Source organism: Anthonomus grandis, chromosome 5 (genome assembly GCF_022605725.1).
Source record: "Anthonomus grandis grandis chromosome 5, icAntGran1.3, whole genome shotgun sequence".
NCBI classification, from domain to species: domain Eukaryota; kingdom Metazoa; phylum Arthropoda; class Insecta; order Coleoptera; family Curculionidae; genus Anthonomus; species Anthonomus grandis.
In genome coordinates, this window is record NC_065550.1 from 7,845,221 (window position 1) to 7,872,725 (window position 27,505).

At 31.6% G+C, this 27,505-nt stretch overlaps 1 protein-coding gene and 1 long non-coding RNA gene across 5 annotated transcripts in view; one reads left to right on the top strand and one right to left on the bottom strand.

Annotated features, from left to right (window-relative positions):
- Window positions 1-27,505, bottom strand: part of LOC126736795 (protein UBASH3A homolog) — an 82,504-nt gene that overhangs the window by 41,754 nt on the left and 13,245 nt on the right. Inside the window, exons 2-9 of one of the 4 annotated variants that reach the window (XM_050441344.1) lie at window positions 26,636-26,876; window positions 20,489-20,684; window positions 20,333-20,428; window positions 12,474-12,652; window positions 12,223-12,386; window positions 949-1,043; window positions 699-883; window positions 489-639 (exon numbers count right to left, since the gene is read on the bottom strand). In XM_050441344.1, coding sequence (XP_050297301.1) covers window positions 489-639; window positions 699-883; window positions 949-1,043; window positions 12,223-12,386; window positions 12,474-12,652; window positions 20,333-20,428; window positions 20,489-20,684; window positions 26,636-26,876 — 1,307 coding nt within the window. The remainder of the gene's footprint in view (window positions 1-488; window positions 640-698; window positions 884-948; window positions 1,044-12,222; window positions 12,387-12,473; window positions 12,653-20,332; window positions 20,429-20,488; window positions 20,685-26,635; window positions 26,877-27,505) is intronic. The other 3 variants (XM_050441345.1, XM_050441346.1, XM_050441347.1) reach the window with 3 other exon arrangements.
- LOC126736808 (uncharacterized) lies at window positions 14,803-16,715 on the top strand. The gene is made up of 2 exons (XR_007660783.1): window positions 14,803-16,153; window positions 16,218-16,715. It is a non-coding gene; the product is annotated as an uncharacterized LOC126736808 (long non-coding RNA).

The window sequence follows — 27,505 nt, forward strand, 5'->3', positions numbered from 1 at the left end:
CAATTTCATCATACAAAACCCATCTACCTTTTAGCCATCTACTTTTTTTTACTTTTCATCGCAGCTCGAAAAGTTATAAAAAATTAGATACCCAACAATTTTTGTCCTTACAAATTTTTCCAAGATCCTACCATTCCCGGAATAAATCGAATCCAAAGAACTTTTGAGATTTTTCAAAAAGGTACCGACTTTGACTTACATTTTCTCAAATTTAGAGTTTTCGAATGCTCTTTTAAAGATTTTCACAAAAAAATGCTTGGAGCTATTTTTTTTTCAAACAGAATATTTTTTTGACAGATTTAACGTACTATTTTCCTATTTACCTAGTATTTTCTTAGGGATGCGTTTTATCATAAAAAAGTAAAATTGAGATTCAAGCGATTTAAATTAATATGACACATACTGGGGTATTTCATATCCTCCATTCCAAATCTTTTTTTCAACACAAAAAATTTTAAAGCTTATATTTTTTAAAATATCTTACTCACCCTTTCTTTCTGGCAAACTTTTAGGGAGATTTAAATCCTTTTGGCTGTAAATCCCTTGTTCATCAAAACAAACAGGTACCCATTTCCCAAAGGTAAAATCTACTCTCTCTCCATGCCTCATTACAAACAAACTTCTTGAAATGGTTTCGTCCTAGGGGAATCAAAACATGTAACTATATTCAAAACAATAATATTAATATTTCTTGCTACCTCTTTGCATTCTTGTTTCTGTATATGAATAAGATTTTCGTAAACATTTTCTTTTGGATTATCAGACGTGTCGACTTCAGGTAACCAAGGCGTAGGAGGCGCGTCAACTTTTGCATTATTTAACACTGAGTGCGAGCATACATCCTTCAAGAGTTCATTGATTGAGTCAGAAGCACTTAAATCACCTAAAGACAAAGAAAGTAAGGACACAGTATTGGATTGATTAGAAAGTAGACCTTTTAATACTTACCAGAAAGTTGATTTTCCGATTCAGGTGTCAAGCTGTTAATCGGTACATTTGCGTGTAAAGTCCAAGCTTCGGACTCTGCGGTTCTTTTTGTATAACTGGAAGTATTCATGGTTTTATTGGTAAATAACCTGGATTGCTTTTTACAATAAATAACAATCTAAGTTTTACTGATTTCGAAAGAATCGCTTTTAAGTGAGGCGCGAACCACCAACGAAAAAAAGATTATAAAGCAGACAAATTTAATACAGGATTTGTTAGTAAGGGTCATTACACCAGATATAATTATGTTTTTTTTGTTATCGTCAAGGTTAAGTTCAATTGTCTAAAAAAACAGATAACGGAACAAACGTGAGAATTATTTAAAATATCAGACTAATTAGTTTACTTGGTCAATATTTAAATAAATAAAAATAAACAGAAAATTGTATATCATGAGGCTAATGATCAAAGGAAAAACGAGCTTAGTGGTGGATAGATAAAATTATGGCTATATTAAAAAAAAAGTGTATTAGGATATTTAAGTAAATTAAATAACGATCGTTGTGGTATAGTGGGCCGCCGGAGGCTATTATGCACATAGGTGGATGGACTCGATTACTTCAATATAAGTCATAATGATGTATGTGATGCTTAGAACATTGAAAGGCTAGAATCAGCATTGCCGTGGAAATATGGGTAGTTTGTTTGCTTGCAACAACTCTGATGCAATTATGCCAAATGCTTATGTAGAAATGGCAAAAAAACTTTATAATATCATAAAAATTTATCACTTCTACAACAAGCGCAAAATAATACTATTCCTCTTTAATAAAATATGAAGCATTAGAAGAAGTCAACATTCAAAGTTAAATGAATGTAGATAATTATATTAGAGAAAAAGGCAATAACATCGCAACGCCGCTCGGTCGCATTGTTGATTCCACCGACACAAGCAATCTTTGCCTAGACGAACTCAAAGAACGTATTAGGCAAGAAAACCGACAAATATCTCCAGAAGTGTTAGAAAAAGTCAGAAACGAATTTTATTATCGTCTTGGGCTTTGCCAACAAGTAAATGGTACTCATTTTGAGCATCTTATACATTAAACGCAACTTTTAATAATTTAATGGTTTTTTTTTCGTATTTCTCCTTTAAATAATCACAAAAGTAAATAGGGCAATTTAATTTAATCAGGAAAAAGGGCTTTTTTCAATGAGAGTTGAAAAAAAGTGGCTTTCCATTTGAAAAAAAAAGTTTGGGTTAATTTGGACCCCCCCTGTAGGTGAAAAAATACAAAAACTATCTTGAAATGTGAAAAAAAATCACAACAAAAATCGACGGGTCTCAGGAGTTTTGCGAGATAAAATTTGATTAGTTTTAACTGAATTTATTTCAGTTAAAACTAATATATATATATATATACAGTGTGGTGACTTATATATATATATAGATATATATATATATATATATATATATATCTATATATATATATATAAAATATTTTATACTATATATATATATATATATAGATATATGCATATAAAAATTTGGAAAACTTAATTAGTTACTTAGATTTTCTAAATAGGGACGTAATTGCTCTGAGTAAAACAATACCATTATCTATAAAGTAATAACTTAAATATTATAATAATAACCTAGTTATTGGTTATTTTACAACGTAAGTATTATAAATAAGTGCGATGGGTTCATCTTTTACAGAAACTCTAATTTATTTAAATCGGTTGATACACTGGCCCGAAAAATTAACCGGACAACAAAAATTTGGTTGAAACTCAATTCTGAAATTACGAGACAGTTTTATCAAAATCTCTATTTCTACTCTCGACACAAAGTAATATATAGTATACTTCAAAAATATTGCTGGCATTAACCCTTTTCGAGATATTTACATTTAATGTTTTCGTCTTATTTGTTCATATTTGACAGGATATCTACTTCTGTATTTATGGATAATATATCAATAAATTTGACTAGGATATTAAATTTACCCCAATGTATAAATTTCAATACCAATAATATTTTTGGCTTAATTAATCATAACTTTTTGGTTTTGATATTTTTTTTATTTATGGCAATTCTTTTGTAGGTCTGGCTTTGACGTGTTTCGCTAACGATGTTAGCTTCATCGGGAGAAGATTAAAACTAGAAATAAGAACTACTAACTATATAAAATAATTATAATAACTATAGAAACAGTTTTAATCTTCTCCCGAAGATGCTAAACATCGTTAGCGAAACACGTGTCGAGAGTAAAAATAATAAGTTTTGGTTGGTGGTAAAACTGTCTCGTAAACTAAACTGTCACTAAACTTTGCTGCATTTTAAAGCCCCATTTTTTTTAACAACCATTTGATTTATTCCGATATCTGTATTATTAAAGAAAAAGCACTGGCTTAAAGGAAACAATGCAATAATGCTTTAGTAGCAAGAATTTGTTTTTAAGGATGTTGCGAAGTTGGCTGTTTTTTAAAATTTTGTTGTACATTTTAAAAATGTAAAAAAACGCTTGTTTCAAGCATTTTTAAGTTATTTTTGAAAGTGTGTTTCGGAGCTGTTGCGTAAGCGGTGCGTTTAAAAACGATGAGTCAAGAAGAAGTGGCGCAAGTCATTGCTCTACAAGACGATGGTCGTCCGATTAGGTATATTGCAGAAAGCAATACACGCAGTACGGTATCCAATGCGATACGAAGGTTCAGACAAACTAGTTCTTATTTAAGTAGACCTAGACAGGGAAGACCAGGGATACAAACGTAGGTTGAGTATCGATTTCTTTGTCTTCAAATTCTTCGAGAGCAAACAGCCCCTGCTACAGCCTTGTTAAGAATACTGGCAGATATTCACGTTACCTTAGTTTCATCTGATACCGTGCGAAGGTTAGCGGATCAGAACATCTCGTGTACCTGCTATATGTCCTCTATTAGATCCGGGTCTCGAACTCATACACATTGGGACATGGACGAATGACGAAATGTTCTTTTTCAGACGAGTCTCGTGTTACGAGATATTCACCAGACGGACGTTAAAGAGTATGGAGAAGGCGAGGAGAAAGATACTCTCAATGTTGTATCTCTCCTAAAGTGCAATTTGGTGGCCGAGGGATGATAGTGTGGGGTGATATTTCATTGGAAGCCCGTATAGACCTTGTTATACTTCAAGTGGGTATTAACGCCATTGGATACATTAGGGAGTGCTTAGAAGAACATGTAGTGCCTTATAAGTATAGGGGAGAGTGTTGTACCTTGGACCGGTCTGTACCTCGGGTCAGTATATTTTATTTTCTACCCACTGTTAATATTTCTTCGATGTGTCTAAATAAGTTGTTTAAAGATACAGTCGATAGGTGGCAGTTACATATATATGTCAAAAATCAGTCGTGCGGGTTTCTATAGAGTGTTTTGTATTTTGCATCGTGGTAACTAATTTATTGAACAATTTGTTATCCGTCAATATCCGTTAACATTATAATTATTTTTATTATTACAACTGAAAGTAGACAGCAAAGAATTGCTGAAATAATACCGTTGTGTACTTTGGGTCACTGAACCGATCCAAGGTACATGACTTATTACAAAGCACAATCTTACTGAAAATAATATAATTTTTACTTTTATTTTAATTATATAGGTATACCTTAAAAGACTTTATCTTGTTTCAGATAGTCATATTAAAATGCCTCGAAGTAAAGTGGGTGCAAAAAGAGCACATGTAAACTCCCAGGATATAATTGCAGCAGCTAATAAATGTATCAGTGGGGAGTTATCAATTAGGGAAGCGGATGATGCTATAACACATCTAAAACTATGCTTATCAGACACGTACAATCCTTCAGAAATTTGGGAGCTGCAGAATTTTCATATGTTGCTGCCAATAATGTGAAACAGGTTTTTAATAGAAAAGAAGAGGTTGAGTTAAAAACCTCTAATCTTCTCACTGCTGCATGCCTGCTTTATGGGTTGACTAAAATGGATGTTCGTATCTTAGCATACCAGCAAAGATAATTATACTAACGAATAGATAACCCACGTAAATGGCAAGCTGTGAACCGACAAGGAGACATCAATGCTTCCTTAAATAAGAATATTTTATGCGCTAACCTTGTAAGAATCGAAGCGACGTTGCCATTACTGATAACATTTTAAATTTTATCTAATTCTCTCGCGCCGCGCCGTATAAAGACAGAACGAGGTATTCGCAAAAATTAAGTTTTGGGAAAATGGATGTTTTAATTAATTTTTAGTTTATTCTTAACATATTCATTTAACTTATTATTAGAAACTTGTGACTATGTTTTTTGCCTTATTTATTTAGATACACTGAGATAAAATTACTTGGGCCTTAATATATAGTGAGGTTTTGTCGCCTGCATTATTTGCCTCTATAAAACTACATAAAATATTACACCTACCATATTATTTCATTGAAAAAATTTGTAAAAAACGCGAAAAATTGTTGAGTCATCATTTTGGTTTTGTTCGCATTAAAATTAAAATTTCTTTATTATTATTTCAAACGCTAAAATTTAAAAAAAAATGCACGTGCCAAGAAAAATAAAACGATTCCAAATCTATAAGACTTAATTTTTGGCATTTTTGCATTGATTTGTCTTTGTACCGCATCGCAGAATTATTATTGATAAGGCCTTAATCTTTAAAGTTGACATTTGAAGTTAATTAGGAACAAAGTGAAAGAATATGTTTTAATAGAAAATAATTCTCACAAACATTTTAAATAACAAAATCAAAGAAACATTACTAGTACCTATATTATTTTTATGAAAAAACTTAAAGTTATAGTTTAAAAAGTAATAGGATATCGGAAGTTTCCAATTCTTATATAGGCCTTTAAATCGAAAATACGAGAGCATGTGTTGCTTTTTTTGAGGAACGCCCTAAGACACCTGAATCTTCAAATCCTTCAATGAGATCGAATTTTTTGTTGTATTCAATTAGTTTTTTAATGCTAACTTCGTCAAAGACTTACACACATTTTTTAAAATTTTTGGTCATAGCCTCACATTTTTTTTTTAAGATGATACTTTAAACCGTTATCAATATCTGTTTTAAATAAATTTTCGCTCATCCATCTTCGTATTGTTGAAACGGACGGTAAAATAAAACCTTTACGCCTCAAAAACATATATGCCGCAGGAGATTTATAAAAAATTGACACATCTTTTTCCCTGTTGTTCCATTTTTTTCTAGACTGTCCATTTAATTGCATCAAAATAAATGTTTTTGGCACTACTGATAGAAATATTAATAACAGCATTACTTTTGAAATTCAAGATTTATAATTTTTTTGTTTTAACTGTAAAAGTCGCATACAGAATTTTTTTTTAAATTTACTTCCGAGAATTTTTATTTTGTTTTTTTAACATTAATTTTCTTGGCGTCATTGTATGATTTGGAAGTTTAATTATTTCCTCTAGTTTTTTTGTATTATGATCGCCTTCGTTTAAATGTAATTTTTTCATTATATTTTCGTTGGTTGTCGGACTGTCTGCAGGTAAAGCCCGTTTTTCCCCGAATAGGTCCTTTCTGGTGATAGTACTTTTAAATGTTCATCTGTTGGGAAATATACGTAGGGTATTGCATTTGTTTTTAAATAACGCCGTTTTTCCGTCCGAAAAGCGCTGTCCGCAAGATGTCTCTCACACAAGTGTTTATTGTTCAGGATTTCCAGATCCATACCAAGTAACGTTGCGTTTCTTGAAATCGGTAAATAATAAAAATACCGTTTGATGATTAATTTTTATTTCGGGTGTTCGCCAAGAGGGACCTAGGAAAATATTGACTCTCCTTGTAGAGAGAAAAAATATTTAAGTTAATTAAAGAATAATAAAATCTTCTAGCAACAAAATAACTACTATTTTTTTTATTGGTTTGTTTAGAGGTTATGTCCAAAAATCTTGATGAGTTTTTTGTCACGCTGTACTTACAGGCACTGCTCAAAGTAGAAAGCCAAATGACTACTGTATTTACTACCAATACAGTAGTCATGTATAAAATGACAAACTTATTTGACGGTCCACTAGTCAAGATAAAAAAATGTCTGTAAATACATCGCAATAAAAAAAGATAATTTTTTATATAGATTTTTGGCGATAAAGCTTAATAAAGCTCACAGAATCGGCGTGAATTGATATATATGTCAAAGGTACTTTGACTATCAAAGTAACAAGTGGTAGAGATTTAAGCTATTTAAATAAGTAAAAAATGTCTGTGCGTGACGTGCTATTTTATTGGCTGTAGATTTTAGTGCTCTTTAATAAATTTTAATACTTTTTTCTCTAAGTTAAAGAGGAAAGCCAATCCCTATAAAAAATAACATGGGATTTCCTGTGTCCCACTTAGCAATGGCAACACTAAGTATACAAAACTGCATGAGCAAAAAAAAACGATGGCGCGCAAAAGAGAAATTCTATCAAAAATATTTATATCAACGATCCCATCCTCAAACTTCCCCAAAATCGGTATCATATAATACCTACCTATTTAAAAAGAAAAGCGTAACTTATATTTTTTGTCAACCTGATGATCTAAATTTGACGATTCTTAAAGACGACGTTAAAAGTTGGTCAAGATCAGAAGATTCAGTATAATAAAATAAAATAATATATTTTTCGCCTTCACTCAAAAAGTTCACTTTATTGACTTTTACAGATGAGGCAGTAAAATGATTAATAGGGAGTAAAATGATGAAGTTTACTACACGAGCTTTAGCGAAGGCAGTAATTTTAAAACGCCTATTTTAGTCTAATAAATAACTATTATTATTTGTTATGGTACTATTTTTAAGGTTTTATCTCAAAGTAATTATTGTTTTGGAATTTGACTATTTAAACCGTTATTATATATTTTTATTCTTTAAATTTAATTTTCAGTATTCAAAAATTAACTTTGTACATCACCTCATAGTTTTACCACCTTAGACATTTTTCATTTACCTAAAAGTCAGAAAATTATAGTTTTTGGTTAACTGTAATTTTCATTGCCGAATAGTTCCCAATTAAAACTTGAGATAGATATAGATTGTAGGTGATGTTTATTTCACAGCTGTAACTTTGTGTAAAAATACACGTATTTATACCTGGCTCTTCTAGGACTCACAGTTAAAGACCCATGAAATGAACTTTAGGTACAAGGTGTTCCATTTAAGAGGAAAAACGGCATATTTTTTACTTTTTCCGTATCTTTACAAAATTGAAGATAGCCAATCGACGTATTTTAACTCGGAGAATCTGAAAATCGTAATAAGAAAACAATGTCGTCAGTCTTTTTTGTTTTTTTATGGAATTATTTTTTTTTACGATTTTCAAATTCTCCGAGTTAAAATACGTCGATGGGCTATCTTCAATTTTTTTAAATATACCGGGAAAGTCAAACAATATGTCGTTTTTCCTCTTAAATGGAACACCCTGTACTTACTTACTAAGGCACTGTTAAGGTATGAGTATGTTTATAGAACTCTAGGACTTACCGCAATTTAAAATCCAACGTTCGCAAATACTTGGATTTTTATAAGGAAATTTAAACATCTTTAACGTAGGATTCTCTCTTCTAGTTCGCATACAGTCATAATATTGGCATACATTGCCCGACATTATGTATTACAGAACCAGTGACAAAATTTTAAAAAAATAACAGAATTATTTGTAAATAAGTTTTGTCAAAAATCGACGGAGAGCTTTGCCGGTGTTGATAATCTGTATCGATACGTCCGTCACAAGAGCGAATAACAAAAATAATATTGTGATGCTCAGCCGAGTTGCAGCCGCCAAATTAAATTTTGCAACACAGCCAAGCGATCGGCCAGATTTCAACGCGTAATTTCACCGATGGATCCTCGCTCGAAAAGCGGGGATCCTTTTAGGTGGTCAAAAAATTTACACGGGATGGGTTTTCTATAGTTTACTATTATTTTCTTTGATACCAGTATTGAAAATAATAAATTACATCCGTCTTCTTGGGGAAAAAAAGATTTGAAAATGAAAAAAAGAGCTGGAAAGGAATGGCTAAGGCAGTTTCTTAAAAGACATGCAGATTTGTCTCTTCGGAAACCCGAGCCTACGAGGTTGGCCCGATCAACGTCCTTTAATAACACAAACATAACAACCTTCTTTAGGAATTACAAAGAATAAAAATTTGGAACTGCGATGAGACAGGCCTAACAACTGTCCATGTGCCACAAAAATAATCGTACCCAAGGGAATAAAACACTTAGGTCAAATGACCAGTGCAGAACGAGGACAAAATGTTACACTTATAGCCTCAATAAATGCAATTGGCAATTACATCTCGCCAATGATGATATTTCCAGGAGTAAATTTTAAAGTCCATATGCTGAAGAGTTGTCCAGTTGGAACCATAGGAGGTGCAAATCCGTCCGGTTGGTCAAACGACACATTGTTTTTGCAGTATTTAAATCATTTCAAGAATCATGTGAAACCATCAATTAAGGATCCAGTTATACAAGTCTTATCACGATAGCCATGTGAATGTCACAGCTATTAATTTTTGCAAAGAAAATTGCATTATTCCGATTACGTCCTACTAAATGCACCCGCTCGACAGAACAGTTTTTGGGTCCATGAAAACTTATTATAATGCCGCATATAATGAGTGGATAATTATGCATCCTGGACAATGAAAATATTTTTGAAGAGAGCGAGCTTTTGTTATCATATGTGACTGATGTGACTGATCGTCCTTTAGATCATTCTACTGACGGTCGTAAACAAGTCAACGTTAAACCGAACGGGGAACAAGCTGAAGTCACGCAAATTAATATCTAATCTCTCTACATCGAATATTCTTCAAGGAGGAACGTCAGGAAATGTTATTACACCTGAAATGTTACGGCCCTATCCGAAAGCATCGGCTCGCAAAATGAATTGTCAGGTAAAGCTAGAGGACTTCCTTACTGACCTTAGAGATCCTTACTGACACTTCAGAGAAAGATGAAATAGAGGGCCTTAAAAAGAGAAAAAGTTTAGAAATTGCATCATCTGGAAAAGTTCAAGCAATTACTAAAAGAATAGTTGAAGAACGTGTTTTAAAAAATGCACCAAGAAGCGTTGCTAAATATGATGATAAATCAACTTCAAGTAGTGATGAAGAAACATTTGAGGACTTTGTAGCTAGAGAGAAAGAATGAATAAATGACCAAAATATATACGACTTATCTGAAGATTTTGATATTCAACAAGGAGACTTCGTTGTAGTGAAAGTTGTTGGAAAGAAATCTTTCACTTATTATGCTGCCGAAATACTAAATAGTGGGACTAATAACGAACTCAAATATTTACGCAAAATTTTAAGCACCAATATATTTATAAATTACTCAACCGAGACCTATGATTTTTTGCGTAGTGATATTATACGTAAGCTTCCGCAGCCGCACAAAATAAACGAAACTGCGCGTCATGATGCTCACCTCCAGTTTGATGTTGAATTTAGTGGTTTAATGTTAAATAAGTATTTGTTTGTAAATATATTTATTCGATTAACAACGTTTTGTATGTCTTTAAGATATTTAATAAAAATCTTTAAAAATTCGTTTCATTCCAGTTTCTTTAATTGAATCTATGCCCGAAGTAATGAACGTTGTTATTCAAGCTTGTGGGAAAAATACCCGATTTTTCTCCACAGGGTGTTTAAAAGTTTAGAGTAATATTCGACTTTTTAACACCTGTATAATAACAAATCCGTTGGAAATTTTCGATATGAAAAAAAAATTATGACAATAAAACGGACTAAAATTCGACAAAAAGTATCAAAATCGCTGAAATGCTGAAAAAGTTATTAAGGATTGAATTTGAACGGAATTTTGCGTTGTTCGTTTAATTTTGCGGGACAGTGTATAACAGAAACGTAAATTTCTTAGAGCTAAGTTAATAAAAAAAATTGTAAAAAACAGGAATTTATCGCCGCCATGACATGAATCAAATTGATTTAATGGCGAAATTTTCCTCCATTAAATCAATTTTGCCGCCCGGATGTTTTCCGTCACTTCCTGTTTAACCGGAAGTGACACCAACTTTCCTATTTTAAATAAGACACTTGGTATATTATTACGTATTTCGATAGAAAATAATATTCTGAGAACAATGATGCCATATTTGCTACTTTTTGTTTAGAAAAAATCAATTTTTTAAATGTTAAAATAAGGTGCCATGAATGCGTTGAAAGTTTTAATTTTTAATGAAGTATTCACGGCAAAATAGTTTTTATTGCATATTATGACTTAAATCTTTTACACGCCTATTTAAAATATCCAAACCAGTAATTTTGGCATATGCTTAACTTTTAAAAGAAGGTTTTTTCCCAATAATTTCATATTATTTTTTAAATCGGTTGATAAATAAGCCCATAAAAAGAAAAAAATTAAGTCATATAAATAAACGCATCTCATTAATAGAAATCGCATAGAAGGCTTGTTTTGACGCGTTGTTTAATTATTTTTCAATTGACATAAAACATGACATCTTGTCAAGTGCAATTTTTATTTGAAATTCAAATAAACTTGCCGCAGTTTTTTGAAAGAATTTTAGTTTTTACTAATATTTGAAATGTTTACTGACTGTATTTCTAAAAAACTGCATTTCAAAAGTGGTTGTTCGTAATAAAGTGCTATTTAAAAAAATAAAGTAAATTCTAAAAATACTGGTTTGGGAATTTTAAATAGGCGTGTAAAACATTCAAATAATAAAACATATTTTTTTTTATGAGTATAAAAGAAAAAGTGGCAAATGTAGTATCATTGTTCTCAGAATTTTATTTTCTATCGAAATACGTAATAATATACCAACTGTCCCATTTACAATAAAAAAATTAGTCACTTTCTGTTAAACCGGAAGTGCCGAAAAATAACAGAATATTTCAAAAGATGCTCTCATAACTAACTATTCTATCGATATACCAATTTTCATTTGTTTATCTTGAAAAGTAAAAAAGTTATTAAGTGTTGCCTTTTCCTGTGTCACCCGGTATAGACCATTTTTTCTTAAAAACAGCTAAAACTTCCAATGCTGTTGATGGTAATTTTTCAGATCACTCTCCAATTTTGCTTAATATCCTCTTAGAAAATAATAATTATGTTAGTGACAAATATATTAAAAAATTGGATGAGATAAAGTTAAACTTATATCTGCAAGTGATAAAGTAGAAATCTGGTTTACAAAAAAAATACCACCTCGATCTCAATGGTCACCTCCGGCTTTGGGATATCATTTATAAACTATTTGAAATATCCATTTATGAAACATTTCTTACATAATATACCTTTCAGGTAAGAATCCTGTTAAACCAGTCAACCATGAAGTACCTTCAACCCAACCATCTGGCGAACTAGTTAGAGATTCTCCGCTCAAATACACATAATCACCAGTTCTTAACTCCAATTCATCACATTCCGTAGGTGTGTAAGGATGAATAACCTTAAACAGACATTTATATAATGAGTTAGGAAACAGTTTAACCTAGTCTAAAGACCTTGTAGAACTCAATTTTTTTATATAACTCACTTTATGCACTTGTTTCCCATTCATCCTAGGATCCCTAGAATATAGCCTTAATTCCCAGTTACTAGAGATCGCAGGATTTAGTTTATCTACCAAAGACTTTAAAGTTTGATAGTTCGAACTTTCAAACTGATAGGCCAGAGTTAGATGAAGAGATTTTACGTGAGGCTCTAGACTTATAGCTAAAATTGATTATTTTATTTTCAATAACTATAAAGTACATCAAACAGATTAAATACGTCTACTCGTGCACATAAAAAGCAAAATACCTAAATACAAAGTCTATATACAAAAGCTCTATACATCAATTTAAAATTTGCAGTGCATATGTCCTCCATCCACTTAAGTTGCATCAAAACTTATTTTTAAAATAAAATAAATGGATTTTTTAATTCTCCAAATTGGTGGATAGTGCAGTCTATAAAAAAAGAACATAGCGCCCATCTGCCACTTTAAAGAAAAAGCTTTACGTTAACCTGCCGCTAGTCAGTATTGTTTCAAGTCAAGTTCTGTTAAAAGCAGGCAAGTTAAAACATATAATCACAGGAGAGGAATTTTTTATTCGCGCATTTGGGACAAGTTATGTAAGTTTAATAATAATAGCTACAATTGGTCTATGCAGAAAACTATCAAACCTTAGATCATTTGGTTTCTATAGTTGGTTAACATTAATTATAGTTAAAATTGGCAACGTGGCTTACGTTACTACACATTTTGATGAAACAACAACGCATTCTTAATATTTTCTCGGAAAATTGAGATAGAAGTAGAAATATGAAAAAAATTATAAAAATTATTATATAATAACACAGCTATAAACGAAAAACTTCTCTGAAATAATGCAGTAGTATGTCGTGTATGTCTTATATAGTAACTCTATGTAAGATCTTGTAATTATTTAGCAGATTCGATAGGTGACCGATGTCTATAATATGCTTAGATGCAAATAATGACTCAGGATTATTTTGTCTCATCTAATGCATCGGTCATTTTCGCTAAACCGAGTTTTAAAACTACGCTTCGTTCTACCTACATAAAAATAACGACACTCACAATAAAGTTTATAAATTCCTTTACAAGATATTCATCCATTTTGTCTTTATTAGTCAATAGGTTACCTAGCGAATTGCTCGATTTAAAAGCAATATAAATGCATTTAAAGAAGTTAGAACTCGTTGGATTTTATAAGAAACTGCTCTATTGTATTTAAGCGAAATGAACTTGTTTACTGGCTGATTACTTAATGTTGTTTGATGTGGTATGTAGACATTTTGGGATGCATTACGTAATAGAAATTTATTTTCTATTTTGTCTACTAAATTGGATAAAAAATTATGAGCTTGGGCAATTTGTTTGATAATATTAAACTCTCTATCCCTGCTTTCAGTTGTTAGAGGAATCTGTAGATATAGATGACTCCTTTGGTCAGATTAGTTTGAATGGCGGTTATTATAGTTATTAGATCGTTTTGTCTATTGTGTTGTAACGGTGCTGTTTAGATGTTATTGTTTTAAACCTAAGTGTATTATTTGTTATCTTATGATGAGATTTACTCCTTTAATTTTAACTGTACCGTTCTATATGTGATTTTGTTTTGACAAATCTCGTTTTTAACAATGTAAGTACGCTTTAAAATTTGTTTTTATTTAGTATCTTACCAATTTTTGATAAGCGTAGTATCTATGTAAATTTTGTCTTTTACTTTTAGTCCTCGACCTGATGATGCGATAAGATTGTAATCGCGAAACCGATCGTCATAATAAAAAAAGAAATTTCTGGTGAAATAAGACCTTTATTTTCTACCCTATTTGCTTGCAAATACCTATAAAATACATCCCAGAACATGGACACCATTCTCCAAACTATAAAAAACAAATTATATCCAACTAATTTCTCGTTTTCTGAAAAGTTAAGCATACCCGACTATGACGTCAAACACACATGCAATGCACAATCTATTGTATTATATAATCAAAATACATATTTTTAAACTTAGGAAAGAGTTATGAATTTTAAGTCGAGGTATGAATTGATAGCGATTTTATACACGTTAAAAATTTGAAAAGTTAATGTTTTTAACTATAAATTACTGATATTTCATACTAGATTTTGTCACAGATCACAGACCTATACAAAAGTTGTAAAAGAAATATAGACCCAATCATAAATATTCGTTTCTAAAAATCATTACTATTTGTCAAACATTATTTAAATCCTACTAGTCGATCCTTTTGTTTGAGAAATCAAATCCAAATCCCAAAAACCTTAAGGAGCACTGTAAATAAACAAACTTATATTATATTAAATGATAGTAAATAGGCTTTAAAATAGTATATTGTATACCTAGTAGGAAAAGCTTAACATTCCCGGGCGATCGTAAAAATTGCCAGTCGAGGCGCAAGCCGAGACTGGCAATACGGAGTCCGGGAATGTGGCTTTTCCTACAAGGTCTACATACCATTTTTCCGAAAATCGGGAATCATTAAAATTACGGTAAATTATTACTAATCATGTTAAAAATTTTAAATCAACATTATTATTTTTCCCTTAAATAAAAGAAGCCATGAAACATTGTTTTGTAACTACGGAAACGAAGTACATAATTTTAAATTGTCAAACTTGACGAGTGAAAAGTTTATTTGTGGCGTCTTTCCAAAGTGTTGATTTTTTAACGTTTTAAAAAGCCAAAGTAACGTGTAAAATGATGAGTGATGATGACTGTTCCATTTCTGAAACCCTCTCAGAACTCACGGAGGCAGTGAATGCTGCATCATTGGAATTGTTACCAGTAAAATCTAGAAATAAGTATAACTATGTATACAACCGCTTCATGGACTACCGTACGAATAAAAATGTAACTTCTTTCTCGGAAAATGTTGTAATGGCATACTTCTTGGAGCTTGGTTCCAAGATGAATTCTTCAACTTTATGGGCCAATTGTTCAATGCTGAAGGCAACAAAACTTATTACAAAACTTCAAATTATATTTGGATTCTTTACATGCTTATTTATTGTTGTAGGTAGCTGTAATATTTGGAATTTTCGGAGCTTGCAGAATGGACGAGCTGGTTAAAATGACTGTACAAGATATACAAGACCTACTATCTAAACTTTTAGTTACCATACCGGATTCAAAAACCAATACATCAAGATCATTTATAGTAATAGTTATTGTCATACAAATAAAATTATTAGTTTGGAAAATATTCAACAAAACAATGCTATTAGTTCCCAAGTTCTTCCAGTTTTCAATACTTGTACTAATTGTCAAATAACAGTAAATATAACAAATAATAAGTAATAATTTTAAAATATAATGTTAACCTTGTTTGTGCTGAAAGTTTTAAAAATAAAATTGTTTAGGAAAAAGCCTGTTCGCATTTATGTTCTAAGGTTTACTGTATGGAAATAACATTTCCTTACAGTACAGAAATGAATATTTCCTTACTGTTATTTTCGGTTGCCAGGCAACAATCAAGTTGGAGGAAATATTGACTTTTTCTTTCAAATATGTTGTCAAAAATGTTATTATTTCTTATCGATTTTCGGAAAAAAATTTTTTTAAAACATATATTGCATATATTACAACACATTTAAAATTGGGAAATATATGAAAGAAATTATTACCATGGAAAAGAAAGATAGGTTTTCGTCTTTGTACTGAAGTAGAAGTAGATAAAAAGGTAGATAAAATACTTTACACTTTAAGATGTTTTAAACAATTTAACACAGATAATTTTTATACAGATATGCAAAACGTAGATTGGAACAACATATATCAGATTCAGGACATTAATGATAAAATTACCTTTTTAACTGAAAACTTAATCAATATTTTTAATTTTCACGCACCTGTACGAAGTGTAAAACTTAGCAGACCGCCAGCTCCTTGGCTTACGGATACTTTAAAACTTATTTTAAAACAGCGTGATATTGCTTTTAATAAATTTAAACAAAACAAAACCACAACTAATTGGAATAGCTATAAAGAGCTTCGGAACTTTGCCCTAGCATCCATAAGGCGAGAAAAAGCTGCTTACCTAAAATAGGTCTCTAATCGGGATACCATAACTATATGGAAACGTTTAAAGATAGCTGGAGTCATGACAGGGTCAAAGCCGGAATTGCCTATAGAGCTGCAAGATCCTGACAAGATAAATTAATATTTTTCATTAATATTTAAACAAAACGGAGCTGATCCGGGTCTCATAGATTTTTTTGAGTCAAATAGACGTGATTCCTCTGCTTTTGACTTTTCGTTACTTACTCAGGCAGAGTTACGCAGAAGCACTGACGAGTTAAAGTCAAATGCGCCGGGTATTGATGACATGGCACTTTTTATGGTAAAGTTTAGCATCCCTATTCTATTGGATCATTTCACTCATATAATTAATGTATGCCTTGAGGAGGGATATTTTCCCTCAACTTGGAAGACTGCTGTTATCTTTCCTTTACCTAAAGTAACTTTACCATCTCGAATTACCGATTTAAGACCTGTGAGTCTCTTGCTTGTTTTGAGTAAACTTCTTGAGAAAGTGGTGTACAGACAAATGTTTTCTTTTGTTGATAGTGCTGGTTTGCTGCCTTCCACTTAGTCAGGTTTTCGTCCCGGTTTTAGTACGACAAGCACTTTAACGAATTTAAATGATTCAATAATTTCAGCCATGGATAAAAAGCTGGCTACTATACCAGTCTTACTCGATTATTCAAAAACGTTCGATTGTCTTGATCATAATCTTGTATGCTAAATTAAAGTATTTTGAATTTTCGGATACGATGGTTTGCTTTTTTAAATTGTATTTATGTGGTAGGCTGTGGCGTTAACTTTACAGTGTTACTATTTTGCCAAGAGTTTGCAGACGGTAGCTCAGAATTATTGGAGGCTTGGGATTGTTCGAAGGTTCACTTATGATTGGTTATTAAAGAATATAAACTTGATTATAATTAATAAATAAGAGGGCGCCACTTAGTTTTTTTTTATGAATGAAAGAAAACTAAGAAAAAAGATTTGGTATATAGGTTTCAATTAACAATTAAATGACCCTGGATAAAGTAGATTTAAAGAGGCAAAAAAAAATATCTTAACAATACAACCAAATTATATTTACATCAAAGATATGTATACACCTCATTTTCTAATCTGTTAAATGTTAATAATTTATTATGAATTAAAATATGAATAATGTTGATATGATTAAATTAAGTTTGACAAAAGTAACATTTAAATTATGATTTCCCTACTAGGTAGATTTCAGCACTTGAAAAATAAATTGCAATTATTATTAAGTTTTTAGTATTAATTATTAAGTTTTTAGTATATATTTATATTATGCAGGGGAAAGTTCATGAACCTTTTTACCTAAGGCATATTAGCCTCAACCGAGTTATATCTACATAACAACCAAAAAAGGTACTGAAAAATACTGAACAAAAAATAACTAAAATAATAGATAAGAAATTGACGTATTAAATTATGATATTGATTAAATATTTGTAGCAATAAATTGAAATTAAAGGTACATTAATAAAAATTTTAATATGTGAGACAAATCTATGGTTAATATTATTTAAATAAATGGAATAAACTGGCCTGTATATTCCTCCAAGAAATGCCTTCAAAACCAAGGCTGTGAATGTATGCCATTTGTAGCTTAGCTATCTGGACTAGGAATATCTAATACTAGCTCTAGTTCTAGTACCAGCTCCACCGCTTTCAGCAATTTCCCGGGGAAATCAAAAGCCTGCAGCCATCAACAATTGAAGAAGAATAAAGAGGAAAACGGAAAAGTAAAACCCTAAAACAACGATTGCCATTGTATTCACTGTCGATAAAAATGAAGGGCGCTCAAAATGTGACACACTCACCTTGCTAAGTTTCAATATCTATCCATCAAAATCTCGGGCATCCTGCACCAGAATTATGAAATAAACAGTTCCCTAAAGGAACAAGATTAAGGACTATAAATTACAAACCATATTGGCCACTTCCTGCTTCACAGACTTCGGAAATAAAAAACTGGCCTTTTACGTGCGCTTCTACCTGCGACACGGGAACAAGTCCTCTAAAAATGGATGCAGTAAATAAGTCCGATGGATGTCCGACTAAATAAGTTACAACCCCACCTCTCGCCTGAGCTGTCAATGTCAATCCAATCAGAGAAAACATCAATCAAGACCAACCAGAAGAGTGACGGACCGTCAACAGAAAGCATGAATAATAAAACCAGGAGAGTGATGTGTTACAGTAGTAATGTGTCATTGACAGTGTAAATTTAAAGAAATATCAATAAAAGAAGTTGACTGAAATTATTAATATAATTATTGAAATTAATAAAATATCAATGGAGCGTTGGTGAACATAAGAAATAGAAAAATAAAACGCTACAAGGCAGCAGATTGTATGTACACAGGTGGGAATATCAGCAATGGGCACTGTAAAATCTGGAGTCCCACATGGGTCCATTTTGGGACCTCTGTTATTTCTATTATACACCTTTGATATGAATAAAACAACTAGATACTCCCAAATACAATCTTATGCCGATGACACACAAGTGTTATACACCTTTAATCCTAAACATTATAATAATGCAGAAACCGAAATAAACAGTATAGTAGAAAGCATGGACTGAGGTTAAATACTGATAAAACCAAGGTCTTGCTCTTTACATCAAGCTCCAACTCAGTTTCTCAGGGGATACATTCATCTTGAGATGGAGGATCAGCAGCTTGTCTACTCGAACACAGTTAAAAATTGGGGAATGGGAATTGTATATGACACAAGGCTTATGTTTGAGGATATGGTCCTCAACACTGAGTAAAAGGACATATGTAAGTTTTAAAGTTTTATACGCAAACAAACATATTTTGAACTTTAAAGTGCGTAAAAAATTATGTGAAACATATGTTTTATGAAAATTGACTTACGGTTTAACTCTCTTTTACCCATGTCTTACTCAGGTTGAAAAAATGAGGCCTTAAAGGATGCAAAATAACTGCTGTCGATTTATTTATGGACTCGAGAAATTCAACCACATGTTGTATCATCAAAGATCAAACAACAGTTGAATCGGCTGAATGTCAAGAATTTGTTTAAGTATCTTCTTTTAATGTTTATTTATAAAATTCTAGATACAAACGTGCCTTTATATTTAAGATCTAAGTTAATATTTAGAGATGAGACCCATCAGCGCTCTTTTAGAGAGTTAGAAACAAGTTATATATGCCACAACATACTACTGCATTATTTCAGAGAAGTTTTTCGTTTATAGCTGTATTATTATATAATAATTTTTATAATTTTTTTCATATTTCTACTTCTATCTCAATTTTCCGAGAAAATATTAAGAATGCGTTGTTGTTTCATCAAAATGTGTAGTAACGTAAGCCACGTTGCCAATTTTAACTATAATTAATGTTAACCAACTATAGAAACTAAATGATCTAAGGTTTGATAGTTTTCTGCATAGACCAATTGTAGCTATTATTATTCAATCAATTTAAAAAAAATTTTAAAATTAATATAAATAAATAAATTAATATATAATATAATTAATGTATGCCTTAAGGCATACATTAATTATATGAGTAAAATGACCCAATAGAATAGGGTTTTTTAGCAATTCTCTTATTTCTAAATAAAGTTTTGATACACGCAATGTATTTTTAAAAAGTAGTTCCTGATAGTCATTTTCGACAACAGCTAAATGTTTCTGCATAGACCTTAAAGAAAACTTAGTTACACATAAACGTACACAAAGCGGAGAAACCATTGGGAACTTTAAAAAAAGTAAAGAAAAATGTCAAAAGTTGCAACAAATGCAAAAAAAAAACAAACTGAATTGGTACCAAATTCTCCTTACATCTACTACCCCTTGGTATACACCTAGCAGTGGTGGTGGTACACCATGGAAAACAGGCAGTTAGGGCATCAAATTGCTCATAAGTATCACTTATTACTATAAAAAATACACGTGGGGATTCAAAACTAGTATATAAAAGTATATTAAAAAACTTACTGGCATTCGAAACTTCTTTAACATACTGCATGGCAATTCTTTTTAGGTAATCTGCGTGTTCCTCCGTTACAAAAAATCCCATAAAATTAGGTGAGGTGTAACTTTCAAGTTTCAGAGATTCATTTAGTACAGCACCTTGTCTCTCCATTACAGTTTTTAGACTGTTAGTCAGGTGGCTTGCATCCTGGTCTGGAGCCTATAAGAGTGAAAAATAGGGTAACAAAAGTGGCCTAAAGAAATTGCTAGAAATAATTTTTAAATTCCTAACTAAATTATAATAATAATCTTTTTCTGTTTTTGTTTTGGCCATTCGGCTTTTACAGTCGCCTAAGGAGGGCCAATTGTATGATGCAAACCTAGACAATTATGGGTAAGTAAGAATATAATACTATTGTAAAACACCGAAAATTTCAAACGCGTTTTTCTCATACAATGTGAATTATGACAAGCGGGTAAAAGCACATTTTTCACCAGGAAAATTATAGTTCTAATTCCAAAAATTTACCAGTTTTACCAATGTTGAGGAAGTTATTGGCTGCTAATGCACACATAATGCGTATAGCGATAAACAAAATAGCCATACACAGAAGAAATAAAGCTGAGGGTTCCTTAGAAGAAAAGTGCATGAGAATAATGAAACATGGCATCTCATATATTGGGAGAACATGAGATATGCACATCATTGGGACACTTGGGACACTTCATATGTACGAAAAAATTTGTATTCCTGAAATGAAGGAATGCAGCTTATTTCAGGATATTGATATTTGTTTTGAACGAGTCGCAACAACACAGCCAGCTTAACTTTAAATATGGATAATAATTTAGCGGAGCACTACAATTCTATAGTTTGTAAGTTTGTTGGTGGAAAATGTATAAATTATTCCCTTAGAGGATTCTATCCGACCGGTTGTAATGCTGCTGCAATTGCTTTTAATTCATCTAATTGATTATTATTACGATATTATTCATAGAGCTGTCCTACAGAGTGGTCCAAAATTTTATAAAGCAAATTTCAATATAAAAAGGCAAAGCGCCGTTCCTTCGATGCACATCGATTTCTTTAAAAAAAGATTTTTTCAAGAAAGACGCTAAAAACTAGCAGGCCTTCCTGATGAAGTGTATGGCCTAATAAAACTGAACGAAATAAACCCAATGGACGGAAACGAATATAAAAATAGAGATTTTTTTTTAAATTTGCAAAAATTATCCAAGGAAATAGATGCTATTGAAAAAAAAAACACAGACAAAACTAGTTATTTTGAATGAATCCAGGAGAGATTCATAGGGATTACTGCATCAATTGGAAAAATATGTAAGCTAAGAAAAGAAAAAATACTTCTTGCTTCAACACAGTTAAAAATTAATTATACTCCAACTTTTTTGGAAATAATTCCATCAAATCTGGTAAGGATTCTGAGTCTGTTGATTCTTGATTCCGCTTCCGGCCGCACCCTGGTCATTCAATTGTTTGATAAATCAAAATGTAACCATAAATCGTCACAAAATTTTCAAATTCAAATATATTTCTTGTCTAACAGAAATCTAATCCTAATCACTAAGACAAAATATGAAAATATAAGTAATAACAATGCATATACAGTAGACTCGCAATATAGTGAACTAATTAATGCACATCCAGTTCACTATATCGATTTGTTCACTCTATCAATTTTTTTTAATGTACGTATTAAAGCAACGTTTGTCTTTAGAAAACTAACTTTATTAATGCAAAACAGAAAAAATATTACATATGTAATTAAAATAAAATAAAAAAACGGCAATCTAATCTATTTTTTTAAAAAATGAAGTAATTTTTGTTTGCTTTTTTGTTTTTAGTCCTGTTTGCACCATCGTATTCCTTAAGTTTTGTAAAACGAGTACACTAGAATATTCCACTTTATCTTCATTTTCTTCGGCCCATTGAAGGATGTTGTTAATTGACTTTATTGCCGAATTTGTTGTCACTCGTTCCTTATTTACTACCATTTCTTCTTGTACTCCATCATCTTGATCGTTTCCATCACTTTCACTTTGGTCATTAGTTTCTTTTGTGTCAGGTAAGTTATCTTTATTCCAATCGTCTACATCAATAGGTTGAATATGAACTTCTGGATTAAAAGTCTGCAATAAAGTAATGATTTCTGATCTCACTGTGTCAATGTCTTCATTTCTTATTCGGCTCCGTAAAATACTTAAGGGGATGTTATCTTCCTTATCGTCAACTTCGTCGGCTAATGGTAAAACTAAATTATGCAAGCATTTTTCTATAACTTCAGGCCTTAAATTTCTCCACGCCAAAGCCAAGTTTAGAATGGCGTCCTTTGACGAAATATGTTTTAGAGCATCTCCGATATCCTGGTTAGTTCCAATAATTTGTGATAACAATTTTTTTCGATAAAATAGTTTTGTCAGACGAATAGCGTTTTGGTCCATTGGCTGGATTAGCGGAGTAACGTTAGGTGGTATATAAACAGTGAAAGTGGAACCATCATCACTTCTTAGCTGTTCTGCAGGTGGATGGCTTGCTGCGTTTTCCAACAAAAGAATGGCTTTAACTGGAAGGTTTTGGCTCTGTAGGAGTTCCGTAACCTAAGGCAAGAACAAATGCTAGAATAACGTGCAGTTTAAATTCTTAAAAGGAATAAAAAAAGGGCGTAAATTTGTAAAAATCGTAGTCCAAAAGGACTGAAACCATTTTTTCTAATTCTCGAGATACAAAGATGGTAAAATTTAAAGTCATCCAAGCAGTTTTGGAGTTTTTATAATGGACGGGACAGTTAAAATTTCGAAACGAATGTGGATTTTTTGCTTTCCCAATAATTAATGGTTTAACTTTGTGAGTACCTGCCGCGTTTGTGCATGCTAGAAAAGTCACTCTTTGTTTCTCGGTTTTCCTACCTGGGGCAGAAGTTTCCAATACAATCCAGTTCCATCGGCATTGTAAATCTGTTCTTTTGTTAGCTGAAGCTCATTTATTTTTAGGTGTAAAGTTCTTTTAAAAGGATCAACAAGCTCGGGTTCTGACGATAATTTTTCTCCTGAAATCGTTAGGAAGCGTATTCCAAAACGTTTTTCAGACTTTTGCATCCAACCACTGCTCGCATTAAAAGAAGGAGATTCCTTGTATTGACTGTGAAGTAACTTGGCCTTCTCTTGGATCATTAAACCAGTTACCGGAAAATTTCTCTCCCTTGTTTTTAAGAACCACTTATATAAAGCTTTTTCCATTCTAGGACACTCTGATTGTCTCAAAGTTTTCGCTTTTTCACGTCCTGTGAAAGTACTGTTGACTCGTTTCAAAATCTTTATCCTTCTGTGATGAATCGCGCATATAGTGGATTTAGCACCATATTGTCTAGACAAAACGGTCACTCCGACACCTTTCTTGAATTCTTCTAATATTTTGGCTTTATCGCTTAGGGTTAAATGCTTTCTAATTTTTGCAATAATTATTCTGGCGGCGTGACGCGACCTACTGCACCCAAATACTAAAGAAAACTAATTGCCCGAAAAGAAACAAACCGTTTAATCTCTTTTTCTTGTCTTAACTTGTTTATTTACCTAATAAAACTATTGGGTTTACTATTTCGAGAATCAATTTGTTCACTTGACAGAATACATTAAGGAAAAAATGTCTGTTCACTATTTAGAATAGTTCACTAGACAGTGTGTTCAGTATAACGCGAGTCTCCTGTATAATGAAAAATAATAATAATCATATATAAAAACATAACTAATAGGTAATTATAAAATGTTTACGAAAAAGGTACAAGAGATACATTAACTAAATACTAACAATAGTTATTGACAATTTTTTTTTAAATAAATGAGGAGACATGTGAAAGAAATCGACATACAGATTCAAGTGGACAAAGTTAAAGGAAGAGCATGCCCTGTATAAAGGCTCTTTGTTTGCTAAATTTGTACTATATGTTTGTATAGTTTTATGTTTATATATGTTATATGTTTATATATAGGGAATTAAACAAGATGATTTTATTTGATATATTAGTGAAGATTACTGATGCAGTTCTAATAATAAAACTAAGAGATTTTTAAAGATGACTTTATGATGTTATCTATAGGATTGCAAAAATTAAGCCTGCGTAATCTCAATGTATAGTCAAAGCTAACTTAATTTTTCATCAAAAAAGATGTCATTAATAAAATAGAAAACAAAAGAGAAGCAAGATTGCTACCCCGAGCAGGACCGCTATATGCTTTATAACCATATGATCTTAACCCATTATACTCTACAAACTGGTATCTATCTACCAGATAGGAAGCAAAAAATTGTACAACATTAGAATGAAAACCAAGCCTGATAAGCTCCTGAGCAAGAAGTCCACGGTCTTATCAAAGGCTTTAGCGAAATCCGTGTAAATTACGTCTATAATATATTGTTATATTGTTATAGTTGACATTTGTTATTTATAGCCTCATATACAGTCTGAATAAATTATGTTAAGTTAGTTACTGTTGATCTGGACCGAAAGAAACCATTTTAAAATTATCCATCCATATTTTTTTGACCGAGATATCCTTGACTAAGTAATATCGTATATAAAAATTCTAGAACGCGAGCAGAGCCGCGGGTTAAGGCTAGTAGCTTATATAGTATGCAGTACTCCTAAAACCGAACAACAAATAAAATATGGACAATTCGAATAAAAATAGATTTTAAAATTTTTTTGCCTATTTCAATAGATAAGAATTAATCTGTTCATTATTACTTGAATATAAATAGAGATACCAAATTAAATCTTCTACATTTTTATTGTTAATTCATTCTATATTCTGATTTAAACCTTCTTTTCTTATACGAGCACAAGTGTATCGCATTTAGTTAGGCAAGCCAGAAATTATTGCTGAAATATGATACTGCATTAATATAATAAAACATACACCTTTAATAAAACACTCAGTATCCTACGACTCATTAGTACGTACACACATGTATTTTTTTACATTCAATATAAAACTTGGCTGCAGTGTGGTGTTTACGACAGGGAGTTGTTCTCCAGTAAATACACTGTATATCCCAAGGACAAGAATTTGGAGGCTGTGGGATTCACCCGTGGGGATGGAATAATGCTTGGTGTGCTGAATGATCTATGTTCAATCAGAGTTGGTCTCATTTACCCGAAGAATCAGATTCCACGGGTATAACTTATTAGTTCTTTGCTGCAAGATTAGCATGGACTAACATGGATTAACATGGATAAAGTTTATTTTTATATTAGCTATTCATGCAAATGCCACCTAATTCTCCAATTGAAGATTACAGGTTCTTGTTTGACTATATCTCTATTCTTAACTGTATACAAAACCAGAAAGTTTTAATCAGGGGTGATTTTAATATCAATATTAAGATTCTAGAGCCAACTGTTGAAACCAAGGTAGCATTACTGCATGACTTTTTGGCATTTTCTGACCTGTGTGAATTTAATAATATTCGAAATGTACAAGGTAATATATAATAATATGGTTGATCTGATACTTGCTAATCTCCCATGCACTGTTGATGGTGAAACATCAAATGTCCCGGAGAATGATTACCATGTTGCTATATTATTCTATTGCTATATCATTTAGAGCAGAAACCAATAGGAATTGTAACTTCAAATTGAACCCTCAAAGTCGCAACTATAATTTTAGAAGGACTTTCACATGCCACATCAGCTTATCTCTGAGGTTACTGGAATTTTCTTCATCAATTTGATGACGTTAATGTGGCAGTTTCCACTTTCTTGGGCTTTCTTCTTAGAACATTGAAAGGTTCATATACGGTATAGAACACCTAAATATTTATTAAACTAATGACAAATTTAAGTGGTATAATGTAAACTTTTAAATTTTTGTTTAAAAGTTTCATCACCACTGTGCGGTCATGGAATTCTTTTCTTTGCCATTGTAGTGATAAATGCTATTTTTCTTTTGCACCTTGCAAGTTTTACAAAGATTTTCTTAGCCACATGCCTTAGACTTCCAACACAACATCAAGTTTTTCATCTAATGGTCTAATTGTGTATAATCGTCCAACAGATTATATATTGGAGGGATAGAACAATTTAACTAAAGTCCCAATATACTACTTATTTATCAATTAATTACGCACACGAGTCACAAGTGCTATAAGCTTACCTTAAAAAATGACACCAAAGTAATATGTGGTGTAGAGTTGTGGGCACCATTCCACCCACACAAATTAAATGACTGACTCCAAAATGTTTGTAATTGTTCCAAAAAAGGGCCAGTGGGGCACACATACAAAATATATTCTCTAGGCGAATTGTCATCCAACAGGGGATCATTTACATGTGCAAGTAGCCAGTCTGAGGCCAGCTGAACACCCCTATTGCCAGTGGCTGCAAGGGCCTTTTCCCTGAAAATCAATAAAAAAATATATATATTGGGTAGTTCTCAAAGGTGGTTTCACCTAATTAAATTTTCTTAATTTATTTTCAGCCGAAATGAGGATGTATTTTTTGATTTCAACAAAAATCAACTATCAACTATCACCTTTGAGTTTTAAATAAACCTTCCTGTATATTCACATATTTCAATAAAGAGTAATATTATAAGCACTCTTATATTAATTCTCACTTAATTTTTTTTTTAAAATATTTTAATCTAATATTCCATGAGGATCCTGGGATAGCATGTTTAGATGTTTTTGTGCTTCTTTTCATTTTTTTTCAATATTTTTTTTATTTTTAAGCACAACAAATGAAGCTTGCTAGATATTTTATTTATTTATTTTATTTATTTTCTTAAGGATACAAACAGGTAAACCCACTACAGTATCCACTTATAAATATAGAAACAATATAAACTTGCAGACACTAAAGTTAAATACCCTTAACAATTGCGAAACCGGAAAAGGACTATTAAATTTTAAATACTAATTTTTAAATACTAATTCTTACACAAAAAACACAAAGTCTGGGATACGAATTATAGTAGCTCTCTCTTCAATATACCTCTCAGGTTTTTTTGGGTTTCAAAAAAGAG